Raw genomic sequence first — 12,426 nt, forward strand, 5'->3', positions numbered from 1 at the left:
ATGTTGTACCTTTAGTTCTTATGATATGTTATCAAGTCAAATTTTAGAGAGGTTGGCTCTGAATTTTCACTTGTGATTTGGGAAAGTATTACTAGATATTTTTTTTAAAGCAGCAAATAGTACACTATTGCTATCCCGTATTATAATGTACTAGAGGCCTTGTGCACAAATTTGTGCACGGGTGGGGTCTGGCCAGCCTGCCCCAATGGGTGCCAATCAGGCCGGGCTGGCCAGAGGGAGAGGACATGGGAAGTGCCCCCACACCCCATAGGGGTGGGGGGACCAATCGGGCGGGACTGGCCAGGGGGAGGGACCATGGGCAGTTGGCCAGCTGGCCCGCCCCAGATTGGGGAGGGGCGGTTGGGAGCAGGGATGGCCAAGGGGAGGGGCTGCGGGCAGTTGGCGGGCCAGCCCCACCTCCTGGTTGAGGGGACAATTTGAATATTAGCCTTCTATTATATAGGACTAGAGGCTCAGCACACAATTAAATCATGCGTGGTTAGGATCCCTAGGCCTATGTGCAATCAGGGCCATGTCCGCCGCCCAGCGTCACTCCTCTGCTTCCATGACCACTGCCCCACAAAGCTCCATGCTCACAGCCCCTGCCCTGCCTCCACCACCCTGAGATGCTCCTCGGCCTCAGCCACCACTGCAACGCTCCTTCACCTCCATGCCCTGCGAAGCTCCATACTCACAGCCCCCGCCCCGCTCCTCCGCCACCTCATATCCACCGCCCCTGCCCTGCAACGCTCCTCCGCCTCAGCCACCCCGGGAAGCTCCATGCCCACAGTCCACCGCCCCGTGAGGCTCCTCAGCCTCTGCAGCCCCGCCCCACCATGCCATGAGAGCTGGACCGTTCCTTTGGTCATTTGGGCCCACGGCTCTCTCCCGCTGCTGCACTGTGGGCAGTTGGGGGCCCACAGCTCCCACTCCCTCAGCTCCCTAGCCTGCTGTTTGGTAGTCTGTCCGGTCGTGACAGCACCTGGCTTTTTATATATATTAGGATTTTACTATACCACACCATATTTTACTACATACATATATGTACACACAGGTGTACCTATACACATACACAGAGATAGCTATATTTTATAAAGTTATCTATACTAATAAAAAGGTAATATGCAAATCGGTCACGACACCCTCGCAGTCACAACAGGATATGCTAATTAGTCATGACCAGTGTGCAAATTGACCATCACTCACAATAAGAGGGATATGCTAATTAGTAAGTAGTATGCAAATTGACCATTGCTCCAACACACAAGATGGCCACCCCCTTGTAGTCAAAGATGGCCTGCAGGGGAGGGCAGTTAGGGGTGACCGGGCCGGCAGGGGAGGGCAGTTGGGGGCAACCAGGCCTGCAGGGGAGGGCAGTTGGGGGTGACTGGGTCTGCAGGGGAGGGCAGTTAGGGGTGACCGGGGGCGATCGGGCTGGCAAGGGAACAGTTATGCGTCGATCAGGCTGGCAGGCAGAAGTGGTTAGGGGCAATCAGGCAGGCGAGCGGTTGGGAGCCAGTAGTCCTGGATTGTGAGAGGGATGTCCGACTGCCCTTGAGGGGTCCCAGATTGGAGAGGGTGCAGGCTGGGCTGAGGGACACACACACACACTCCACCACCATCACCCACCCCCCCCCCCCCCCCCGCCCCCGCCCCCCACCCCCACCCCCAGTGCACGAATTTCGTGCACCAGGCCTCTAGTCATATATAATACGTATTTATATAAAGCTATATGTGTGTACATATACATATGTAATACTTAACTACTTATGTATACTTATGAGTAATTGTAGATCTTCAAGTCACATGTAAGTAACCACAAAGGGACAGCTGAAATAATCCAGAAATTAGGGTACAACAGGAAATTTAGGATTTAAATTGCAAATTTAGTGAAGTCATGTAAACTCTTGGATGTAATGGGATTTAGGATATGAATAAGGTGAATATGGATTTGGCTACCAAATATTAGAAAGAGAGGACTCCTTGTAGCTTAATACACACTAAATTGGAGATAAATGAAAGGATGGAATTGTGTGTTAAAAACTTGTAACCCAATTAAACATGTAAACTATTTCATCTTTTTATGTTGAAATTTCATGTACATTTCATATTCTGTATTATAATATACCCATGTTAATTTTAGTGATAACATATCCACCCCTCATTAAATAACTCTTCAAGTAAAAGTATGCTCTTGAAAGACATGCCACAGCTTACATGCTGGGAGGAGCATTAAAAAATGTTTTTATATTTGAAAATGTCTAGAAGGTAGGCAATGGTACCCATCTATCACTTGTTCCTTGGAGTCTTTGTCACCATTTTACTATTTTGCCAACATATCAAATTATGCAAAGCTAAAAAAATAAAAAGTTGAATTGGGTTAACACTTTGATATATATATAATAATTACATAGGGTGTGTAGCATACATGTCCTATAAGTTAGGCATGATTTATTAATCTTGTAAATTTGCTAAATTACAGTCCTTGTGAAAAATACTAACAAATTGGGAGGGGGACAGATTTTTATATAGGATTAATTCCTTCTAGTATGTACAGTCCACATATTCCAGTCTTTGTTCTGTAAGAATGTATTCTCTATTTAAAATGTATACCCAAGATAGCAAATATAGAAACTCCTCAACATACGATGGGGTTGTGTCCTGGTAAACCCATGGTAAGTTGAAAATATCATAATTAAAAAATGCATTTAATACACTTAACCTTTCCACCATAGCATATAGCCACACATATGTTGATTAAAGTCAGAATGCTTTCATTAGCCTACAATGGGGAAAAATTATCTAATACAGTGAATACACTGTAGAGTGTCAGTTGTTTATTCTCATGATCTCAAGGCTGACTAGGAGCTGTGACTTAACTGCTGCTCCCCACCATTATGAGGGAGTTACCACACTATATGTTGCTAGCCCATGAAAAGATCAAAATTTAAAGTGTGTATCATTTTTGCACCATTGCAAAGTTGAAAATTCCTAAGTCAAATCATCTTAAGTCTGGGACCATATGTATCATTTTTAGTAAGTTATCTATCACCTAAGTTGACCATTGGGTCTCACTATAAAAATAGTCAGAATGTTCTTGTTTTATTACCTAAAAACACTTCTAAAGGGCATTACCATGGATGTGGTATGACAGAACACATGGTTTTCAATTAGGACTAAAAAATCTGAAATGAATTTTAAAACTTGCAATTCTTGAGTTTATATTTCTTCAAAACATTTACTGTTCTGTTTATTTTATTCTGGAAGTCTTATTTTACTTCTGGTGTTTGGGTATTAAGGTATTTAAAGTGGCTTTATGTGGATAATAAGTTAGAAGTTGGATGTGCTTATTTTTTGTGGACTATAAAATACAGTAATTTTTGTTTTTTATTATTAAGGGATGGTCGGATGCTGTTTGACTACTTGGCGGACAAGCATGGTGTAAGTAGTGTCTTGAAAACTTTTATAGTTGTCCTGTTATAAGGGTAATTAAAGAATAGTGCTGTATAGATAGGTTCCTTGTTCAACAAGAATATAATTTCCAGATCCATTGATTAAGTGTAATATCTGGTATGTTTTTGAAACTAGATTTTAAAAATTGGTAATGATAGAAAAATAATATACTTACCTTTAGGTAACAGAAGGTCTCAAAACTTTGGATTTATTTTTTCAGACTAATCAGATAATAATGTTTTATGTTTCTGATGGATTAACCAATAAGTGAAGACAGAACTATATTTGAATGGGAAATGCCTTGAGTAATAAAATTAAGTAATACTTTGGCTGCCTTGTGGAATAAAGTAGATCTTAACATTATCAAGGCCTTCATAAATCCCCAAATTCACAAGTAAAGAAATGATACAGGCTTTTCTAGCCATCTCCCAATCTCTTTTCCCCTGTGTTAACTCAAAGCATAAGGCATTGCATACTAGTACTATCACTTCTGTAACTTGCATTCAAGTGTTCTCTCTCATTTAACAATTATTGTAACGAGGCATGCTGACCACTGTGCAGAATACTTTTTCTGGTTTCCATGTAGAATGTTTAGTGGATTTATTAATGGTCAAGTTTGGAGCCCTTCTCTTATATTTCTTCACTTTTTCTTGCATCAACTCTAAAAGTTGGCATAATTTTGGGGCCAAAATTAAATTTTGATCACAGAGAACAGTTTACTGTACATATTATTTGTACTGAATCACAAAACCTTACATATACCTGATTGTTATCTTAGCTCAATCACTAGCTAAGACACACACATCAAACCTTCAGCAGCAATTCAAGTTTGTATCAATTGTAACAAAGTAGGTACATTACAATTCATACTTCTTTGACGCCAGAACTATGAATGTTAAATTTACCAATTCTTAAATTTACGTTTTGAGGGTATTTATTTTTGATGGCAACTTTTAGAATACTTTGAAAGAATTGACTTCTGCGGCATTTAAAGGAGTAAATTTTTTTAAAATAGAGTTTCAGCTTTTTTGTTTTTTTTTTTTAGTTTAGGCAAGAATATTTAGATACACTCTACAGATATGCAAAATTCCAATATGAATGTGGGAATTACTCTGGAGCAGCAGAATATCTTTACTTCTTTAGAGTATTGGTAAGTAATTTTTTTCTTTGTCCTCTCTTTTGTAGGATTCCCTTGGATTCTCAAAATATGTCTATAGATTTGGAGTTTTTTTTGTTTTGTTTGTTTTGTTGTTGTTTTTGTAAGGGAACATCTATTTGGTAAATGACAGAGGTAGAAGAAGTAATTCCTAGAAGAAATGGGCTTAGGAAACAAGTTATGGAGGTAAAGGAAGAGCCCTTGGAGGTTGGGAGTGAGGAAACTCATGGTAATACGCCTGATGGGGGTAGAGGGGGAAGGAAAAGGGAAAGGCATGGGCATGCTCACAGCTTCATTTTTTAAAAGTACCTTTCTCTAAATAAATAAAGATTTTTTAGTTTTTTTCCAAGATTGGTTTGGAATAATATTTTTCTCTTGCTCCCATTTGTAAGCAAATTCTTAATTTGTAGGTTAGCTGTGGTTAGCTTGCAAGTGCATTGAAGGTAATCAGTGATGCTAAACTTGTAGTGACTTATCAGAAAATTCCATCAGTTTTTCTTTGAATATTATGAAGGATTTAGGAGAGCAAAAGTTGATTACTTTGGAAATGTAAACAGCTTAAACCAGGATTGTAAAATCAGAAGGCTGATATGATTACAGGAACATGAAAAGAGCTGGTTATTCATATCATTTGTTAATGCTGGGAGTGAATTTTGAGAATGAAGATTTAGTATCATGTTAGAGTTCTAGCACAGTAAATTTATTGTTGCTGGTCAGTGAGTGAATGTGCCATTTTGCTAAGACATGGAAACTTAAGGTAACTGCTGGAAATCCAGATATGGAAACTCTTCTAGCATATCCACCCTTGAAAGCAGGTTAGTATGAAGAGCCAACTGTAATGACATGGACTTGAGCCAAAGCAGTATGCATGAACCTTTTGGGGATTAAAAAACGTGCTGCGCTGCTACAAAAAGCTTTTATCCTAACATATATACATATTCTAGTTTTAATGGTATTATTAGATTTATGTAGTATGGTTTTATAATTAAGTTTGAAATTTTCTACAAGTGATAGGTAAATATTTACAGGTTTGGGGAGTTTTTATGTTTACTCTTTTTAAATATTAAGATCCAAGTTAGTTTTCAACCTTAAAAATTTCCGGGTTACTTTTAAACTTTTACATTGCCTAACAAATCTTGTGTTGGAACTCAAATGACATGTGGTTAAGTAATTGAATACCATGATCTGAACACAAAATTAATATTTTATATTAAGAGCAATCAACATTGGGTAATGCTTAGAAATTATGCACAATTAATTTTTAAGTTGCCACAAAACATTTGAGGTAGATGGGAGTTAGTCATCTCCTGTTGGCTAACAAAGCTAAGTTTTAATAAGATATAAATTATTTTACTTCTCTTTTTCTTTTGATTGAGATAGGCAGTATTATAAAAATCTGTGCATTTGTTTGAAGTTTTGTTACAAGCAAAGATAAAAATCATATTTTGGATTTGGGATGAATGCTGTTTTACTTATTTAAATTTTTTTTTTTTTTTTTTGCAATAGCCTTATTTCATTTCTGAATTCTTTTCTGGTGATTGGTTATTCTTTTAAATCTATGGTTAGGGAAACATAAGCTATGAAAGAACCATTGTAACTATGATCTGAGATTAGAATTTGACTCTCTGAGTGACCTATTGTAGGTCAGTGTTGTATAAATTAAAGCTGTGTGACCCTAGAATCCACCTTTATTTTAAAAAGACTTGGTGGCTTTTAGAATACATCAGGAATGTTTAGATGAACCCTATTTGGAGGTGAAACTTCTTTCATTTGTGTGCTAAGAAATGCATTAATTTGAAATGATACAGTGAAGCATATTTGGTAGAAGTTTTTTAACATTTCTATTTTAGAAGTTATTAACACTATATTTTAATTACTATTTTTTTAAATCTGCCGTCCCTGTAACCTTTGATCTGGTTCCAAATTATAACCCCTCTCCTCATTTAGTAGTTATTTGAAATAAATGTGATTTTAACATACAAGGACTGTTATCATCTTTTTATGGGGGGGCGGGGGGTTCCCACTCAATTTAGAATTTATCTGCTGTTAAGTACATGCCATTTGATTTAAAGGTACTTTTCCTTGACTTAAGAAGCTTGAGTAATGATGACTTTTGGAAGCTTTAGAACAGTGGTTCTCAACCTTCCTAATGCCACAACCCTTTAATACAGTTCCTCATGTTGTGGTGACCCCCAATTTCATTGTTACAAATTGAACATAATTAAAGCATAGTGATTAATCACAAAAACAATATGTAATTATATATGTGTTTTCCGATGGTCTTAGGCGACACCTGTGAAAGGGTCATTCGACCCCCAAAGGGGTCGAAACCCATAGGTTGAGAATCGCTGCTTTAGAATATTGACCGAAATTTTGGCTCTTATTTACCCCGTTTGATAATATCAGTGTAAAAGATGTCTATTTTATACTGACTTTCAGATACACAGTTTGATAGATTTTCTGAAATTGGAATGTATCTTGAATTGGCTGAGGTTTGGGTTAACAAACATAAAATAGTATTTCCTTAAAGATGACGGCATCTTAGATTTGATGTAATATTTTCTTTTTGTTCTTTTGTTTAATCCTCACCTGACGATATTTTTTCAATGATTTTTAGAGAGAGTGGAAGGGAGGGAAAAGGGGGAGAGAGAAAGAAAGAGAGAAACATCGATTGGTTGCCTCCACTACACACCCCGACCAGGGCCAGGGACCAAACCTGCAACCGAGATAAATGCCCTTGAATGGGAATCGAACCCTCAACCCTTCAGTCCACAGGCTGATGCTCTAACCTTGGAGCAAACCGTCCAGGGCTGATGTAATAGTTTAATACTCAGATTTCTTTCTAAGGATCAAACATTTTATCCTTTATGATTTGTACAGTGGTTTTATGGATTTTTATAAATCAATTTTTAAATTCCAATGAGTTTTGACAAATGTATATACCCATGCAAGTACCACTAAATCAAGATAAAGAATATCTCTCTTCCCCCCAGAAAGACCCTTGTGCCTCTTTGTAGTCATACCTTATCCTAGTTTATCCATTGATCTGCCTTTCATTCGTAGATTAGTTATGCCTGCTCTAGAATTTCACATAAGTGGGATGAAATATGTATGTTTGTGCCTGGCTTATTTTGACGAGCAAGATTTTGAGATTCGCTTGTATTATTGTGTATATCAGAAGTTTGCTTCTTTTATTGCTGAGTAGTATTCCATTTTATGAATATACTATAATTTGCTTATATATTCAGCTGTTGATGAACATTTGGATCATTTTGTTTTTGTCTATTACAAATAAAGTCCTGGATATTCAGTGGTTTCATAGATATATGTCCAAATTTAATATACAGAGTTAGTCTGTTATTTGCATGTTCTTAGAGTTTGCTAAATGTTATTGACTACATTTGCGTTATTACTGCCATCAAAGGAAGGATCTCAGTATAGACAGAGTCTGAATTAGATACTACTGTGAGCCTCATAATGTAGACAAATATAGTACTCTGATATCATTTCTAGTTTCATCATTGGATACGATACCATTTCCTGAGTTTTTATATCAAATGATGATGTCATCTCTTTACATGTATTATATCATTTAGATTGTACAGCAGCTGAGGTGTGTTCTGTTACTATCCCCATTTTGTAGATGAGGAAGCTAAAGTTAAGACGGTTCAGCTCTTTATACTAAGTGATAGAGCCAGAATTATTGGTGGCTGGATTTCCAGTCCTGCCCATGCAATTTTATATAACATATACTTATAATATATAATATATACTTATAATAATATGTTATAATTATACTACTGTGTAAATGCTTCAATGAAAAATTAAATTCAAAATTTTAATTTTAAGGTTATATTCTTTGTGCAATACCCTCACGTGCTTCTGCTGCTTTAGCACATCTGATCAGTTCAGAGTCTTTCTATCCAATTATCTTGCTCTGAGTGTCCTCCTTTACTTGTTTTTGTCATTTAGCACAGTCTGTATAGGTGTTTTGGGTTTATGACCCTCTTCTAACAGTGGCAAGAAAAAGTAAGGTGGCCCTCAGTCCACTTTTGTAGGTTAAGACGAGAGTATAAAATTCATAGCTTCCATGATTTGAAGTTTAAATTTTGGACGAACTATACTGTCCTTACATCAGTTCCCTGTCTTTAAAATGCGGATAAAACATTATTATTTACCTCTAAGGATTTTTGTTAGAATTATATGAGAAAACAAACTTTTATTGCTCAATACATATTCCTTTGATAATAATTGTCATTAACCAGTAAACCTTTTTTTCTCTCCATAACCCCTTCCATTTGTGTCATAATCTGGAAAAAAATTTTTTGTTCTGGAAATAATTCCTCTAAATTATAAATCAGACCCCACATCTTCACTCCACTGATTTTAGCAACAAATTGCCTCTGAATCTAATGGTTTCCAAAGTTTTAGGTGCCTAAAATTTGATTAGTTGTATATAAATTATCTGAAATGGATTACACAAAAACACTGGTGCTAAATCCTAGTTTCATGTTACTCTTTATTTTCTGATCTAGGCTGAATATTAAAGACCTGAGGTTTTTTTATTTTAGTATAATTAAGTTAAAGTGGTTTGAATTGGTGTGAATCTAGTAAAGACTTAGGTGACTAGAATTTTTGGGTAGAGAGCCACTCATATTTTAGTAGACTAGATGGATTTAGGGTATAGAATATAATTAATTATGATATCTCAAATAGGTTCCAGCAACGGATAGAAATGCTTTGAGTTCACTTTGGGGAAAACTGGCCTCTGAAATCTTAATGCAGAATTGGGATGCAGCCATGGAAGACCTTACACGGTTAAAAGAGACCATAGATAATAACGTGAGTTCAACACTTTTAGATTATTTTCTGGAATTTCTATGTGTCCTTCATACTTTTTGTGTACTTAAAAAAAAGAAGACAAACTAAACTAAAATGTTTAGATTAGCTTCTGTTGGCCAGACATAAAAATCACAGTGGGTTGACTAGTTTCATTGAATCTCCTTGAAAGAAGCTGTCAATTTTGGCTCTTAGAGAAAAGAACTCAGTTTTCATTTTTGTTAACAACTGTACCTTTTTTATCTGTATCATCTAAAATTCCACAATACTGTTAGTGCCACCAATTATTTAAAGTCCTATACAGAAGATGACAGTTTTCATCTATGATGCTTAATAAAACTACTTCTTTTGGAGTGCTTAGTTCATTTCTTACTTTTAAAATATTTTCTGAAATAACTGTAATTTATAGCCTCTGTACAAATGGCTTAGTGGACATTATTGATTCTGTCTCTGAAAATGAGGAAATTTTGAATGTTGAGGGTCATATAGAGTAGTGGTCTAGATAGTGGTCGGCAAACTCATTAGTCAACAGATCCAAATATCAACAGTACAACGATTGAAATTTCTTTGGAGAACCATATTTTTAAAACTTAACTATATAGGTAGGTACATTGTTATTAACTTAATTAGGGTACTCCTAAGGCTTAGGAAGAGCCACACTCAAGGGGCCAAAGAGCCGCATGTGGCTAGCGAGCCGCAGTTTGCCGACCACGGTCATAATGACCCTACCTAGGACATGCCTCAGGAAATTTTCATTTTTAACTAAAGTTCTGAGATGAGCAGTGTTCATTGCCTTGCCTCTTTCTCATATATTAATATTTCCTATGTGTACTTTTTTAACCCTTTAGTCTGTGAGTTCTCCTCTCCAGTCTCTTCAGCAGCGAACATGGCTCATTCACTGGTCTCTGTTTGTTTTCTTCAATCACCCCAAAGGGCGCGATAATATTATTGATCTCTTCCTTTACCAGCCACAGTAAGTTAATTTCACTACATAATTTTGGTTTTAATTATATGAAATTATATACTTCTCCCTAACATTTGAATTTGTTGCCATTTTCCCCCCCTCTTCATGTGGTACATGTACTTGTTAATTAAAAAAGCTTATTTGTGGGGGATCACTTTGTAAATTATATGTGTCTAACCACTATGCTATATATCTGAGACTAATATAAAATAATACTAAATGTCAACTGTAATTGAAAAAATAAAAATTTAAAAAATGGTAAAAAAAGAAAAAGCTTATATAACTCTTAAGGAAGTAATTTGATAAAAAGTACACTCTAAGCTCTCTAAAGTGCTATTTATGTTTGGTCCCTGAACCAACATCATAAGTATCATGCAGAATCTTGGGCCTTACCCTAGAATAAGGTTGGGGAATGTCTGACCTGCTGGCTGTTGGTGTGGTCCTGCCAAAGCATTATGTGAGTTATTTGAATGTTTGACCAAATATAGCAGGCTGATTTTTGCGTTGATAATTTTATATGGAATGAGAATATTATAAATATCCACGTGGCCTTTGTGGCAGAAAAAAGGTTCCCCACCCCTGCCCTAGAGAAACTAAATGTATTTTAAACAAGATCCCAGGTAATCCATCTATACATTTAAGCATTAACATTAAGGCTCTAAGCCAGCGGTTCTCAACCTGTGGGTCGCGACCCCTTTGGCGGTCAAACGACCCTTTCACAGAGGTCGCCTAAGACCATCCTGCATATCAGATATTTACATTACAATTCATAACAGTAGCAACATTACAGTTATGAAGTGGCAACGAAAATAATTTTATGGTTGGGTCACAACATGAGGAACTGTATTTAAAGGGCCAGAAGCTTGAGAACCACTGCTCTAGGCCATATTATTTGGAAGGAATATATACATTCCTGGAGAATCTCTTCTATATTATCTTTGGTTGATCATCCAGCTTTTGGTGGTAAGAAATTTTATTGTTTTACTTTTAGGTAGGAATTTTAAAAAAAATTTATTCCTACATTTGAAATCAGTGCCTCTGAATTTTCTGCCCATTATTTCCTTTTTTTAAAAAATATGGTTTTATTGATTTCAAAGAGAGGAAGAGAGAGGGAAAGAGAGATAAAACATCAGTGGTGAGAGAGAATCATCCATCAGCTGCCCTCTGCACACCCCCTACTGGGGATTGAGCCCACAACCCGGGTACGTGCCCTAACCGGGAATCGAACTGTGACCTCCTGGTCATGGGTCGATGCTCAAACACTGAACCATACTGGCCGGGCATGCCCATTATTTCTTATTTGGTTGGAACAACTGAAAATAAGTCTGTTTTAAGAAAATATTTAAGATATTTGAGGATAATTTTGTGTTATCTATTCTTTCATACTAAATACATGTTTTTATCAAGCAATAGTTTTTTGGATTCTTTAGTATTTTAGTTGTTGCGCTTAATCGCCTCTTTATCTGTAGCCTTCTTAAAATCTTGATTTTTAAAATTGAAATCATATTCTAGAATTGTTAGAGCTAAGCTTTATAAATTATAGTGGCAATATTTTTGCCTCTATTCCAGTGTTAAATTTCACACCTGGTTTTCATTCAATTTGTTGGGAAGGATAGGTAGAAAACTTAGCCTCACACAAATGTATTGGGGAAAGAGGTGTTTTTAAATAGCCTTTTTCAGATAATTGTGAATATTGTTTCTGACAATATACCAAAACTCTACAGGTAGTAGTTTTGTAAAGGTTACTGTAATGTGGTACCTGAAACCATATTCAGTTTTTGTATTTTAAAATATATTGATTGGCCTTGCACTTCAAATGGGTCTTTTACCCGTGCATGATTTATAACATTATACATTGGTTGTTTGGGAAATACTGGTTCACTGAGATAATAGATATTCCAAATATCTCACATGTTGACATTACATAATACTGAAAAATCACGTTCATTAATATCACTACTAACTCTATTAGAAAGCCTTCAGGTATTGGAGATAGTCAAGCTCTTGGTGACAC

General features: G+C 36.5%; 1 protein-coding gene across 1 annotated transcript in view; it reads left to right on the forward strand.

Annotated features, from left to right (window-relative positions):
* The window catches only part of EIF3E (eukaryotic translation initiation factor 3 subunit E), a 42,368-nt gene that overhangs the window by 6,848 nt on the left and 23,094 nt on the right, over positions 1 to 12,426 (forward strand). Inside the window, exons 4-7 of the mRNA XM_070392060.1 lie at positions 3,399 to 3,441; positions 4,499 to 4,603; positions 9,326 to 9,451; positions 10,297 to 10,421. Of these exons, the coding sequence (XP_070248161.1) occupies positions 3,399 to 3,441; positions 4,499 to 4,603; positions 9,326 to 9,451; positions 10,297 to 10,421 (399 nt within the window). The remainder of the gene's footprint in view (positions 1 to 3,398; positions 3,442 to 4,498; positions 4,604 to 9,325; positions 9,452 to 10,296; positions 10,422 to 12,426) is intronic.

This window comes from Myotis yumanensis, unplaced genomic scaffold (assembly GCF_028538775.1).
Source record: "Myotis yumanensis isolate MYYU_CA2020_CCGP unplaced genomic scaffold, mMyoYum1.0.hap1 SCAF_15, whole genome shotgun sequence".
Classification (NCBI taxonomy): domain Eukaryota; kingdom Metazoa; phylum Chordata; class Mammalia; order Chiroptera; family Vespertilionidae; genus Myotis; species Myotis yumanensis.